General features: G+C 44.7%; 1 protein-coding gene across 1 annotated transcript in view; it reads right to left on the bottom strand.

Moving 5' to 3' along the window:
• CIT (citron rho-interacting serine/threonine kinase) overlaps positions 1 to 15,447 on the bottom strand; it is a 159,415-nt gene that overhangs the window by 76,042 nt on the left and 67,926 nt on the right. Inside the window, exons 11-13 of the mRNA XM_045534695.1 lie at positions 6,320 to 6,425; positions 5,257 to 5,400; positions 3,860 to 3,979 (exon numbers count right to left, since the gene is read on the bottom strand). Coding sequence (XP_045390651.1) covers positions 3,860 to 3,979; positions 5,257 to 5,400; positions 6,320 to 6,425 — 370 coding nt within the window. The remainder of the gene's footprint in view (positions 1 to 3,859; positions 3,980 to 5,256; positions 5,401 to 6,319; positions 6,426 to 15,447) is intronic.

Raw genomic sequence — 15,447 nt, 5'->3', positions numbered from 1 at the left:
GCTAACTCGTAATGTCTTTGACATTTACAATATACAGTAACATCTCTAAGATACATTCTCCCAAGAAATAATTGGTGAGTAATATTTAAGTATTACTCCTAAGAAACAATTGATTGAGCCGGGATCTTCTTTTAACAAATAAATTGCAATTTTTAAATAACAGGGTATAAGGAAACCTTTTATCCCATTGTAACAGGTGATCCCCCCCCACACCCAAGCATACCTCTCCCTATGTTATCTATAAAGGGGAAAGCCAAAAAATGAGCCCAAAGTGGAGCAGGGGTCTCACTTCACTCCTTCCTACCCCAAAGCATACTGTTGTTAAAGGTCAGTCCTTGGGGCACCCAGGTTTCCTGGGTGGTACATAACAAGCAGGTGATGCTGGATTATATAACCAAAGGGCTTTACAATCTGCTCACAATTATCTGAACTCACAGAGTGGAACATGAGCCATATGTGAATGGTACATCCTTTACCTGGGGTTTTTCTAGAGCCCTAAGCCAGGGCTACATTATGACTTTCATGGCTCTGAGCACTCAGCCTTCCTCCATTAAAAAAAAATTAAAAATCACATTTTACAACTGTGCTCATGTAAATACAAAAAATGTTAATAATATCTATGAAAGCAGTGTCTTTGACCCAAAACCTTAACCTTTTTCTTCTGATGACAAAATTAAAACATTTTATGGGACCCTAAAAGTACAGTGGTCCCTAGAAACCGTGCCTGCTTTGCCTAATGGAAAAGCCGACCTGCCCACAGGCATAAACACCGAATTGGGCAGAAAACAAAGGGGTAGAAGAAAGTCTTGGGCATCTTTTATCCTCAAGCTCCCTTGTCTCTCTTGAATTTATATCAGCAAGAAGGGAACATAATTTCTGTGTTTTGTCAAGAGCAGGGACAAGTATCTGTTCCTTCCCCCCAAAATCCCTTTCTCCTGAGCTGTCACCACCCAAGAAGGAGGAAGACAATAGTCAGACAACAACTCTGCCAGCTCTCTGAGCTCTTGGGGTACTCAGCCTGCTACAAGCATCGAAAGGAATTCTAACTCATTTGTTGATCCCCTGTTGTTATGCTGAAAACTCCAGCAGCTAATAAAATCCCTGCTTCGGGAAAAATCTGAAGAGGAGATCATCAGGTCTGTTTCCAAGGGCAACTGAAAGAGCTGTTGCATCTCAGGATGGAATCACCGACGGGTATGGGCTGTGTGAGTTCACAAGAGGGAACCACGGACTCATTTCAAGGCCCACCTAAAGCAAGTCTTCTGAATGGAGCTTCAGAACTTTGGGGGGAGGAAGAATCAGGCATGGTCCTGTTCACTCAGAAACCCGGAAACACAAATGACTTCTGTGTTACCCACACTTTTGTTTCCTTTCGTGAAGGGGTTGGGGAGGGGGAAGAAACCAGCAATCACCAGTAATGGTGAATGAAGCAAATTCTCACATGAGACTTTTAGGTGTTTTTCCTTTTCAGCCAAATCCAAATACTCTATAGGGGATAGCTAAGTGGGAGCAAACGATTTTTTAAAAATTAAGAGCTTTACAGAAAATTAGATTTTTGAGAGAAAGAACAGGAACTAAATCCCAAATCTGGGAGGAATCAATATGCTGCTAACCAAATACTGGAAGTTTGCTGCAAGCATTAAAAGATTTTTTTCTGGCCGGGCGAGGTGGCTCACGCCTGTAATCCTAGTACTCTGGGAGGCCGAGGCGGGCGGATCGCTTGAGCTCAGGAGTTCGAGACCAGCCTGAGCAAGAGTGAGACCCCGTCTCTACTAAAAAAAAAATAGAAAGAAATTATCTGGCCAACTAAAAATATATATATAGAAAAAAAAAAAATTAGCCAGGGATGGTGGCGCATGCCTGTAGTCCCAGCTACTCGGGAGGCTGAGGCAGTAGGATCGCTTGAGCCCAGGAGTTTGAGGTTGCTGTGAGCTAGGCTGACGCCATGGCACTCATTCTAGCCCGGGCAACAGAGTGAGACTCTGTCTCAAAAAAAAAAAAAAAAAAAAAAAATTTTTTCTGGTTTGCAAACATCCTGCTCTCACAAAACTTAACAAAAGTCATTTTAATAAATCTTTCTTCCGATGAGAAATAAAATCCAAAACCAAGAAGTATTCTTCCCCCCGATGGAACTTTTAGCAGTCATTAAATCTAAAACTCCACATGCATGCCAACTGTGGTAGGAATCATAAAAGGCATTTCTTTGAACTCAACCACCAGCATATATACCTTTTCAAAATGTCCTGACAATTCTGTTTCTGTTGAATTCATGGACACCAGCTGCTCCCTCTGGTGGCCAAACACAGCTTTCATTTCCCCAGGATGTCACCAAAAGTAAATTTCCAAACACATTGAACTAATGGGAGAAAAAGAATCCTACCTCTTGAAACTTTTAGGATGAAAAACTATGTTGATAAAAGGGGAATGAGTCAGCTGTCAAAGCGGATTTCTCAAAGTGTATGCGCAGCCTTCAAAATCTCCAAGGTCAGTACTGTTCAGAAACCTGATAATCTATTTGCAAAGTTTCCTACACACATTTATTTATAACATTTTTATCAAACAAGAGGCTACTGACCCATCATTTGAAAATATTAAGGTGATAAATATACTAGGCCAACAAAACCCCAAAGATAATAATTCTTTCTTTAAAGAGTAATTAATAGATGGAGTTATTTGCAGGAATTTCTTGTGTTAGCACCAGCCAGATGGCTAAGTTTGTGCTACCCAGAGATAAAAATGTTCATTTCCATCAATGTTTCCATTAGATTTTCTGAAGTGAATGAGAGTTGCCTGGCAGCTGATAATTCAGTTCTCCAATTGCTCATTGCCATCTCTTCATTAAAGTTTCTATTTACAGTTTCTTCAAAAGACAGAAAAATCCATGCTAAAAAGGAAACAATGAGCCAATATAAAAATGAACCATCTAAAAAGAAAACCCTTTTAGAAAGGGGAAAAAAAAGAGTGGGATTTTTAAAGGTCTCAATTCTCTTTTCTGAACACACAGAGGACAGCTTTCTGCACCCAGATCTTCTGTGTTAATCCTGACTCAGCCTGCACAGCTCAAACTTTTCTTCTAGAATATTTCTTTTTTTTTTTCCCCTGTCCTTGGACATTGATAGAATATTTCTTTACACAAGTTTCGGCTTCTCTCAAAAACTTAAAGTGCATCTAAAAAGCTATAAAAAGATTTAATTTTTTTTTTAACCATCTAAAGCAAGGGTTGGCAAACTTTTTCTGTAAAAAGCCAGATGGTAAGCAGTGTTAGTTTTGTGGGCCATACGTTCTCTGTAACAACTGCACACCTCTGCTTTTGTAGCTTGAAAGCAGCTATGGCCAATATGTAAATAATAAGCATGGCTGTGTTCCAATAAAACTTTATTTATGAACATTAAATTTTCGATTTCATGTAATTTTCACATATTGCAAAATATTGTTTTCCTTTTTTATTCAACTGTTTTAAAACACAAAACCCTCATTTTTGAAGGATAGTATTAAAAATTTTTTTTAAATAACATAAAACCCATTCTTTAAAAAAAAAAAAAAAAAGAAACCATTATTAGCTTGCTGGCCATAGAAATAGGTGGTGGGCCAGATTTGCCCCATAGGCTGAGGTTTGCCCACTCTTGCTCTAAACCTACATCTTTATTAAAAAGAGCAGACATTGTGGGCTGCAGACATCAAAAGGAGCTGGAACAAGCACTTTATGATTTATATAACTCATGGGAAATTTAAAGTTTCTAAATGACCTATATACCTTTCTCTCTCCTCCTCTCCCCGCCCCACGCTTTCTCTCTCTAACATGCCTCTCCTGAAATTAGAGGTCCGAGGTGCTGCTCTGCTCCCAGGCAACCAGTCCTACCTGCTCTTTGATTTCTTGGAGTTTCCGGCTCTGCTCTCTGATATCGTGGAGAAGCTGCAGTGCTTTGTCATCCTCCTGGGACACCTCCATCCGGGCTTGCTCCAAACTTCGCTTTAAGCTCTGCAGAAAGCAAAAATTTTAATAGGGATGCCCTGTGGATCCTGCTCTGTTTGAAAAGACTCATTAAGAGAGCTGCAAGCTGCTCGGCAGACACCAGGACGGTTTCGGGTGACGGACCCAAGTTGACAGTCTCCAGTCGGTGGCCGGTTCCGGTTTTCATCCTGTAAAGCCCCTTGGGGTTCAAGAAACATCATCTCAACCTTGTGACCTTAGAGATCCAGCCTGAGACTGCATCAACCTGTCTTCTGCCACCATCTACCTGTTCTAGCAGATACTTACTTGCATGTTCAGGACTAAAAACTACTAAGACCCTTCGGCCATGACAACCACCATTTGGATGGCTACAAAGCCTTTTCTGTCATATCAGTTATTTGAGGGCTCTCAAGTATCTCTGCCTCTTTCAAAGTAGCAATGACTTCATATCCTCTGCCCAGGTGTCAATGCAGACTCCAAGTGGTCTATTTCTACCTCCTGGCTTATTTTTTCCTGGACACCTTTCATCCACAAGGTTCCCTCAATGCTTGAATGGCACTGAAATATGTATCTGAAATACAGAGCTGAATAACTTCACCCACCACTGAAAGGCAGCCAAGTCTGGAATGGAAACATAGCAGTTATTCTTAATCAGCCACGTTCTATAGATTTCCTCTCCCTTGTGAAAAAAACTTTAAAAATGTGTGATTCAACTTCTCAAGACTGTTTAATTGAGCACATTAAAAAAACACCTGAATGAAAAATTTAACAAGACAATGGAGAAGAAGACAGGCTACTCTTGTGAAGGAAAGAAAAAACAAAAGCCACATGGTAAATAATGACAGAGGGTCTAGGTTTCAAAGGCTGTTTTCTTGTCGCTACGCTGCTTCTAACCAATGGAAAATTGATTTGGGGCAGATTTGAAATACATTTTCTTGTACGTATTTGGGAGTTTGGTTCCCAAAGGCTGATCATTTCAGACACAGTGTAGACCAGAGAGGTTGGGATGGGAGATCTCAGGACCCTCTGCGACTCGCTGCAAAGATGGCTTACTCCCATCGCCAGGCTCCGTGGTACCGGCAGTCTACCTGCACTTTCTGCTGGAAAGGAGTCCAGCCTCATTTCTTGGGGACCTCATGCCTGGCTCATGCTACTCTGCAAATCACAGATCTTGCTTTTGAACTCTCCTCTCTACTCTCTGCCATTGGCTGTGATGTGCCTCATGAAGCCGTCATGAAACAGGATGAGACACATACAACAAGAAGTGCCACCTCCAAGGGAAGGGGACTTGGGGGAAGGCTCACACTGCATTCTGTGATGTAGGTAGCAAGGTCCTGCTCCAGGAGGGATCTCTGAGTCTCAGAGGCCTTCAGCTCCACCTCCTTCTGACTAAGCACAGCCTCCACCTCTGACACTCTCCGATGTAACCGGGTCATTTCCTGCTCCATCTGAAATAAACACATCGACAGGTTAAAAAGGGCCCGCGGAGGTTCGTTAGGCGCAATCAAATCTCAAGTAGCCTCCGAAACCACCTGGTGGTCTGGGCTGTGGCTAATTCGCCAAAAGTTAAGTTGGGAGGGAAATACCATTGTTTCTTCGCCCAGGAGCGCACAGTTCTTCGCAAGGACAGTCACCAAACGCTAAGTCACTCCTCTCATTCAAGTCCCGGTTCACACTTGATCACTTCTCTAACCCAGTTAGCAAGGAAGCCACAATCATCATTTTTCACCTGTTTGCTTTTTGGTTTTGGTTTTTGTTTTGTTTTTGCAGACGTCACTTTTAATTTTATCCCAAATCCATCTTGATCCCCCCCATCTCCTTGCAAAGATCTAGAGGACAAATCCAGGACAGGGCAAGGAGATATTTATTCGTCTGCACTCTTAGGAGTCCCAGGCAAGCAGTGACTTTTATTAGTTTCCAGAGAGTTGCCTCTGGGCAGGAACAGTGAATGTTAAGAGACGTTGCACATAATCAATACAGTGGCCGCAGTGACAAAAGCAGGAGTTTTAAAAGACTAGGAAGAGAGACTTCGCATCACGCAAAGCAGATGGGATGCATCTCAGCCACAGGTGAGGACCCAGGCCACCTGCCGGAAGAAGCAGACATCTGGCTGGGTCATGCTGAGAAACGGGCCGTTTTAAATCCAGGGCCTCCTCTGGTTTAGACTTAAAGGGTTTACAGCAACAGCAAGGCCCGAATTCATCTCCCTTTGAGCAGCTGGAGGCGCGACTTCAGCGAGGGAGGGAGTGCCTCGCTCTCTATGGATCTGGTGGCTCAGTGCCCACAGCGGCCCCACGCGGATCCCTTGGCATATATTGACGGGAGGATCCTGGAGCAAGGAGGGAGGCCAGCTGCGGAGATAAATACCTTGTGACACTTGTCCTGAGAGTCTTGTAGCTCTTTGCTTTTGATGAGAAGTTTCTTTTCCATGGAGCTAGTCTTGGCAGGGGAGTCCAGACCCGAAACAACAGACCTAGACAGAGGAAAAGCAACGTCAAGGTGGCCAGCAGGTGGGCCTGAGGAGCTGCATTTAGAAACTGCAGCAGAGGCACGGACCCACCAGTGTTCTGTGGCCACCAGCAAAGGTGGCTTGGGCAGCTTCTAATGACTCCCAGGCCATGAAGCAGGGAGGTGGAAGGAAGTGAGGACTCCCGGGAGCAGGTGGACCTGGAGGTAAATTCAGTCGCCACTAACCTAAGGCAATGATTCTGCCTCTCTGAGCCTCAGTTTGCAAATCTATAAAGAGGAATGAAAAGATAAGTACCTACCACACAGGAAAGCGTGAGCATTGAATGCATGGCACGGTGCCTGCCTGACATGGCCTCGTGTACTCACTCGAATGATCTGTACTGTGTACCCACTCTGCTCTAGAAACCGATCCAGGCACCGGCACAGAGCAGTGAACAAGACGAACCAGGTGCCGGCCCTCCTGGAGCTCACATTCTACAGGGGCAGACAGAATGCGTCAGGCAGGCACACAAACAAAAGGCTACGGCTGATGATAACTTCTGTGAAAGAAGGAAACAGGGTGACAGGAGGAAATGTTTTCCTTCCCCCTGTAAGCAGAGGGGGTTTCTCGAAGGAGGTGGCATTTGACCTGAGACCTGAAGGATAAGAAGGTGCCGGCCATCCAAAGCTCTGGAAGGAAACAAACTCCACGGAGAGGAGACCGCAGATGCAAAGACTCCATGTTGTCAGTTACTCTACTGGTCAAAGTATTGTCTATTCCGTCCCCAAGCCAGGCAGTTTGGTTCCCTTTCATTTTATAAAAACATCTAATGCTTATGATGATAGGTAAAATAACGCTTCCACCTCCTTTCCAAAGATGCCCGTGTCCTAATCCCTGGAAGCTGGGATGATGTCACCACACGTGGCAAAAGGGATTTTGCAGTGGTGATTAAGTCAAGGATCTTGGGGGTGGGGAGATTATCCTGCATTATCTGGGTGGGCCCAATGTCGTCACAAGGGTCCTTATAAGATGGAAGCAGAGGAGGGGAGGGGATGTGACAGCGGAAGCCAGGGAGGTCACAGTCAGATTGATCTGAAGATACTACACCCACGACTTTGAAGAGAGAGGAAGGGGCCACGAGCCAAGGAATGCAGGCCACCTCTAGAAGCTGGAAAAGGCAAGGAAATGGCTTCTGCCCTAGAGCCTCTAGAGAGAGTGCAGCCTTGTCTGCACTTATCTCAGCCCAGTAAAACTCATCTCAGACTTCTGATCCCCGGGACTGTATGATAATAAATTTATGCGGGGCCGGAGTGGTAGCCAGCAAAGGTTCTCACACACAGAGGGGCATGGCAGGGCCCACCACTGCCCCACAGTCCCGTCTCTGTTGCCCTGGTAACAGGGCTGCAGGGGCTGTTTGTGAATGAGCTCTCAGGTCTTACCGGCAGGTCAAAGTTCTGCTTTCTGCTGCCTCAAACTACTTCTCTGCCTAAAAGAGGTCAGTTCCTCGCAGCAATGCAAAACACCTCTCTCCCTGCCGCTCTCGGCCAAAGACACGGGCTGGCATGACAGTACTGCCTTGCTGTACCCCAGTGACAGCTCCCTACACTCACACTATAGGGCAGCCAGCTGAGTCAACACCCAGAGTCATGCTCCTCTGTTCAAAATATGACCCCGACACTCACTAGCTGTGTGACCTCTCTGAACCTCAGTTTCCCCATCTGTAAAATGGGGATAATTCCCAACCTACTTCAAAGAGTTCTTATGAGGATTAAATGAAATAATATACATAAAGCCCTTATTAGCACAGTGCCTGACACATTGTAAGCATTCAATAATGTCACCTGTTATTACTATCAGTATTGCTTTTTATCATAACTACCCATGCAACTTTGTAAATAGCACATGCCTCACCAGCCTAAAACAGTTGGTAAAACTCAGAGGGCTGAATTTGCTCTGTGCTATTATTCACATTAAAACAAATGTTGATTATTCATAGAAATGGGCAACAGGGATTCAAATCCAGAAATAAATCTTTGTTAAAAATCTCATTTTTGGCTAGAAATTTTAACCAAGTTCTATACCTCTTACCAGCCTGTTTTCTACCTAACTCTAGCCAACACACACAGACACGCTCTCTCTCTTTCCTTTTTTTTTTTTTTTTTTTTGGTATGAGATGAAACGGATTGCTTGCCATGGCCTTGAGTTTCCTTTGCTATCTCCTTTATTCCTAACTGCACTTTGGTAGGTATGTTACAGAACAAGACCCAAATCACCCAAGGACGGAGGGATGGTCCCCAATCTTTCAATAATCAAGAGTCACCCACGTGTCACGAAGTCACATGCATGACATGTGTCAGGGATGAGCGCACAGGCCACAGCTCTTTGTGCCTGAGCACGAAACTTGGCACCCTTTTAAAAGAACGACTACATGGGTGTGTGATGGTGGGGTGGGTGGGCCATGGCTCGGAAAACATAACGACACGAGGAAAGCAGACTCCAGCAGGACTTGATGTTTCAAGTGCACTGCTGTGGGTACAAAACACACTGCTTATTCACACACACACAAAAAGGCATTTCTAGGTTATTAATGGGGCCCAGAATCGAGGAGATGTGCAGCCCCCGCCGGCGGCAGTCTCGGGAGCTGATGCGACAGCACTCTTAGTCACCCCAGGTCCAACTCCTTCATTCTGCTATTCTGATGCTTGACAAACGCTCACTGTTTAGAAGTTCTAAGTACAGCAATTAAGAGCTCTTCAAAACGAAGGTGCTCAAGAAATCATTTTTGGGTTTTTTTTTAGAATAAATAAAAATCACATCTAAAAAAAGCTATGGTAAGAATGCTGTAACTAAATTGGGCTTGCAGCAGCAATCCCATAAACAATAATGGGATTAGAGGGTGACGCTGGAGGGTAGAGGGGAAAAGTCATTGCAGCTTCCTGTAAATTCCCTGGTTCTCAACCCAGTTGCACATTGGAATCACCTAGAGGGCAGGGCACAGTGGCTCACGCCTGTAATCCCGGCACTCTGGGAGGCTGAGGCAGGAGGATCGTTTGAGCTCAGGAGTTTCAGACCAGCCAGAGCAAAAGCAAGACCCTGTGTCTACTAAAAATAGAAAAATTAGCCAGGCATGGTGGTGCACACCTGTAGTCCCAGCTACTGGGGGTGGGGAGGGGCTGAGGCAGGAGGATCACTTGAGCCCAGGAGTTTGAGGTTGCAGTGAGCTATGATGATGCCACTGCACTCCAGCCCAGGCAATAGAGCAAGACTCTGTCTCCAAAAAAATAAACAAATAAAAGAATCGCCTGGAGAGCTTTTACAAAATAATGTGCAGGGTCTACCCAGGCCAATTAAATCAGAGACAAACCATTTGTATTAAGCTCCTGAGTAACTGTGATACACAGACAGGATCAAGAACCATGGTGGCTAATTAGAAGAAAGTGCCTGTGACTTAGGGTCTAGGCATTTGAAACTCATAGTATGTCTATCCCCCCTTGTGGCATTTAGTGCCACAAGGCATTTTGGCCAGGCCATTTGGTACTGGTGCCTTTTGGTAACTCTTTGAGAACCCAATTTTGAAGTTAATCATGGTGGGCTATGAATTTCAAGACAACGTACAGGTATCAGATAATGATTGAAGCCTATTCCCCCCAATTTTAATAAATATTTCAATTAAAATATACCATTTCCATGAATTTCTTTCTTTTTTTTTTTTTTTTTGAGACAAAGTCTCACTCTTGCCCGGGCTACACAGAGTGCCGTGGCGTCAGCTTGGCTCACAGCAACCTCAAACTCCTGGGCTCAAGTGATCCTCCTGCCTCAGCCTCCCCAGTAGCTGGGACTACAGGCATGCGCCACCATGCCCGGCTAATTTTTTCTATATATTTTTAGTTGTCCAGCTAATTCCTCTCTATTTTTTAGTAGAGATGGGGGTCTCGCTCTTGCTCAGGCCGGTCTCGAACTCTTGACCTCAAGCAATCCTCCCGCCTCGGCCTGAGTGCTAGGATTACAGGCATGAGCCACCGCACCCAGCCTCCATGAATTGCTATAAAAGAAATATGCTACAGCTAGACATGGCTCAACTTAAAATATTTATATTCTATTTATTTTTCATGGAGACACAGGACAATTGAATCTCTAGCGCCAACGGTAAGCTCTGAGTATGTACTTCTTGAGTGCATAGATTCCCCCCACCCCCGCAACAGGTATTCTGAAATATCACATTTTCTTTTTCTAAGATTTTCATTAGCCATCCTTCTGACTTACACAGCAACAGCAAATTATTAGCATTTTTCTCCAATTGCCCATAATGTAAATCATAGCTTGAGAGGTTTGATCCAAGACTGGCCTGAGAGCCACCAGATTATTAACAAATAAAGCCCTCTCCTCTTCAAGCAGCAAACCTGCTAGTCTAAAATCACCCCAAAAAGTACCATTTCATCAAGCATGGTATTATTTAAAGAGGTGACACAATCATTGCTTTAAGGAAAGTTTGCAAAAACTCCTATTAACTGGTTGGAACTCTAAAGATATGGGCAACAGGGTGCAGAATTACAGTAAGAAATATCTAATTATGAACTACTGTCGACCCTGGAATGGGCCTCCTGCTAACTACGGAGGCTTCCAAGATTTTTCCTTTGTTCTCAAAATTCTCAAACTGCAACACATATTTTCTGACCACCTTCTACAATTGTGAGAGTATGTGTGAGTGTTTGTGTGTGTGTGAGAGAGAGAGAGAAATATAAAAAGAAGAATATAAAAGCCCTGTGATCTCCAATGAGAGGTACCTGTAAACCAGTGGTTCTCAATCGGGGGCAATTTTGCCGCATCCCCCACACTGGGGACCTTTGGCAATGTCTAGAGACTTTTGATTTTGATCTTCATGACTGTGGATGAAGGTGCCATTCACATCTAGCGGGTAGAGGCCAGGGATGCTGCTCAGCATCCTACAATCCACAGGACAGTCCCCACAGCAAGAATCATCCAGCCCCAAATGTCAACAGTGCTGAGTTGAGAAACCCTGTCATGGACACTATAAAGTAAAGGAAGCCCCAATTCCTGTCCTCAAGGAAGTAACACTCTAGGAGAGAGAATTAATGCCACTACCTTTGTCATCAGTAAGAGTGCCAATTCTTGAGCACTTACTATGTGCCAGGCACTGTGCTTAGTGCTTCACAGGTTACCTCCCTGACTCCTCCCCACAATCCTATAAGATAGGTATTAGTGGCCCCTGGCCCTAAGGCATACCTTGCCCTATACCCTCCACGTTCTCCTACCACATGATGATGATTTGGGGGTGGGTGCTGGGCAAGTAGAGCTGAGAGTTCAAAGCAGAGTTATGGGTTCAAATCCCGACTCTGCTACTTCTTGGCAGGACAGCCTGGGAGCCACTCAAGAAAAGTGCTGCAGAAGCTCGGGCGCAAGGTCATGGAGAAGAGAGAGAATGGATCGTGCAAGGGAAGGTGACCGGCATCCATGACTGGCTGCTTTCAGAGCTAAGAGGCCGGCTCCCAGCCTGAGCCCAGGAGAGCCCTGGGTACTCAAGAACACCCACATGCCACCCCAGAAACAGCTCAACCCACACACAAGACCAACTCTCCGTCCCTGGCTTGGTAGCTCAGGAGGGCAATTAAAGGGGAAACACGGCAGATATTAGAGGCCTAGGCCAGTTCATGCTCTGGGCTCGAGGAGAAGCAGTGCAATGAGGATGCTAATAAAAGAACATGCAGCCTGCCCACACGCTGCTTGCCTACTCCTGGCCACAGCTCGGATACACAGCCAGTCATCCCCATGGAGAGAAAAGGCACTTCTGAGCAGCGGGTGCACGCAGCCACCCACCCACACACACCAGTGCTGTCTCTGCAAGCTCGAAGCCAAGTTTGGGTTTTCCTTTTTTTTTTTTTTTCCAGCTTCTATTTTCTAGAAAAAAATTTACTCAGAAATCAACATCTCTTCTTGATATACACATCTGCTTTATAATTATAGAGACCCAAAGAGTATTAATAGAGGTAATGCTGTATGACACAGAAGGAAGGACAGGCTTGGTCACTGCCACTGTGGCAGGAAGACATGTTTTCTTAAAATGTATTAGATGGGACCTAAAAATTGCCTTACACATAACCTCAAAATTTAAGTAAAAATGGTAAAATGCAGTTTTCCCAATGATGTGCCTATAAACAAATCACATAACTCAAAACCAGTCCCTTCATGGGGCTATATATAGAGTACTTCATATTAAAAGAGGATACAGTGCGTATTTCCATCCTACAAGCAAGTATACGTGTTGAGTACTCTCTAATTACTACCGTAATGATTAAGATCATGCTTACGCATCAAGCCACCCATTTACTCCCTTAGGAAGAGGACCCTATGTCTACAAAACATGCCACCAAACCACAGAGCACACAGATCGCAAATCCCAGATAGTCTCGGGATGACCAAGAATGGCTACTTGAAGCTAAAATGAGGGAAATCAAAATTAGCTCAGCTGAGGGCCCCACCTTAATTGCGGCCAACGGCACTAAAAATACATGCAACTGCAGGATGTAATATGGTGCAAAAAATAAAAAACTCATCAGCATTCTGTTACCAAAAATATATTGGCTTTTAAGATTGAGCATTCTAGAATTTGTGAACTAATTTTATAAAACCATTTTAAAATACACAGTGGTGCCCACCATGAGCACTTGGAAATATTAATATCAAGAACACTGTTCCCTAAAGAGTGGCGGAGTCTGTCTAGCTTTGGGGCACTGTACACACACACACACACACACACACACACACACACGTACACACACTGATGCACACGACCAGCAGTGGTCTCCAGGTGAATTAGAGCGTTTGCTTTGTGGCGATTAACATGTTGCTCAAAACTCATGCTATAAGTAAGAGCATAGCTACTCACATGACTTTTTAACACAGTTCCCACCGCTAAGCTGGTACCTAGCTTTGCAGGTTAATTTTGCTGCCGTATGTTCGTCTCTTGCCCACAGTAACCTAACTTACCTCCCTGGATTCCCTCTTGTCCCTCTACTGTCTACCCTCTACATGATGGCCAAAGGGACCCTTTGTAAAACAAGAACCAACTATCCCACGTCCCTACTCAAAATCCTCCAAAAGCTTCCTACTCAGTGTCACTAGAGCAAAATCCAAACCCAAAGGCCCTGCCAACCTCAACTCAGACCACGTCCTCTGTGTACCCTGAAGCTTCGGCTGCCGGATGTGCTCCTTCACTGGGCACCCACAGGCCAATCCCGGCCTCAGGGCCTTTGTCCTTTTCCCCTGTGCCTGGAATACTCTTCCCACTTATCTTTGATAACGAACTGGCTCTTTATTATCATCCTGGTGGAACGCACTCTATGCGGGCAGGGATTTTTGCCTCTTCGTAGTACATCTCTAGTGCCTAGAAAGTGCTTGGCACATAGTAGGCTCTCAAATATCTGTTGAAGGAATAAATGAATGAGTGAAATCAATGAATGGATGTATGTCTACCCCACCAGAATGTGAGCTCCATGAGAACAGGGATTCCTGTCTGTATATATACAGATTCTTGATTCAGAGTGGACTTACAAGCTGTGTCACCTTGGGAAGTGACTCAATCTTCTTGAACAAATGCTCATGCTCAACTCAGGGAGGCCTTTCCTGGACACTAAATCTAAACTGGCCACCCCCAGTCAGTCCCCATCCTGGTTCTGATTTCTTCAGAGCCCTGACCACCATCAGAAATCATCTCACTTGTGCACAGTAGTTATCTTCTGTCTCTCCCCACAAAATGCTAGCTTCTTGAGGGCAGGGACCTTATATGTCTTGCTCATAGTTGTATCACAAGGCCTAGAACAATATATATTTGTTCAGTGAATAAATGAATGAGTGAATGAATGAATGGCATGCCAGCACTTCCGTGCCCCACGCAGCCAAAGTTTAAAGGTCACAGTGGGACAAGGGAATCCAAAATGAGAAGTGCATTGCACTGATGCTGGCACAAAAAAGCTTTTCAGTGCCTGTACCAGAGATGCCCAGCATTGGTACTAGGACAGGAAGGTCATGGCGACACACACTACTCACCCATGCAAGGGACACTCATACACTTGGTGGGTGGGAGCATGTCACATCTAGGTTAGGCACATGCACAGTTCCTACGGGAATTGGATCCTACCAGAAGCCTGGAGAGTGTTTTATGGAAAATGCAAGTTTAACTGACATCATGGACTCCATTCAGAGTAAAAAATTGGATGGAGATATTAGGACATCTGTCAGGCACCCCACGTGGGAGCTGGAGTCTCTCAATGGGCAGAAACCAGCAAGATATCTTTATAAAATGGAAGCAGGGAGAAAAAAGAGAGAAAAGCAGGGAGAAAACACCCCACACCCATCCTCACCTAAATAACAATAACAAATATAAAATGAACACTCACTGGGCTCCTGGCACTAACACTAAGTGCTCTGCATGTCCTCACAGCAAACCCATCAGACAGGCACTATTGTATCCTCCACATTATAGATGAGGGAATTGAGGCTGAAAGAAGTTAAAAGCCTTGTTCATACGAGCAAGGAGTGGAGCCCAGATCTGACTCCAAAGCCCAGACTTTTTATCCCCCCAGAGACAGGGTCTCACTCTGTTGCCCAGGCTGGAGTGCAGTGGCACCATCATAGCTCACTGCAACCTCGAATTCCTGCAAAGCCCAGACTTTTAATGAGTATGCTACAGTTTGTCCTAAAAAATAAAGAATGCTTATATCAGTTCTAAAGTTAAAATCTGGAAACGCTGGGCATCCTCTGCCACATGTGAGCTGTGTGAACTTAAGAAGTAACCAAAGCTTTGCAATCATCACTTTCCTTACTTGTAAAATAATGAGTTGTTGCTGGGACTAAATGAGAACACTTGCCAGGCACTTAGAATAGGGTGCCTGGTGCAAAGTGGATTCTCAGTTAAACCAGCTATATTATTAGACAAGTCCATAGGCCCCACATAATCTAGCAAAGTCATGACTGTTAGAGGCAGGGTAGGTAGTACAGTGGTCCAGAGGCAAGCAGATATGGGTGCAAG

This window comes from Lemur catta, chromosome 21, assembly GCF_020740605.2.
Source record: "Lemur catta isolate mLemCat1 chromosome 21, mLemCat1.pri, whole genome shotgun sequence".
NCBI lineage: Eukaryota > Metazoa > Chordata > Mammalia > Primates > Lemuridae > Lemur > Lemur catta.
The sequence above is the reverse complement of the archived record's forward strand: the minus strand, read 5'-3'. Positions and strand labels throughout refer to the sequence as shown.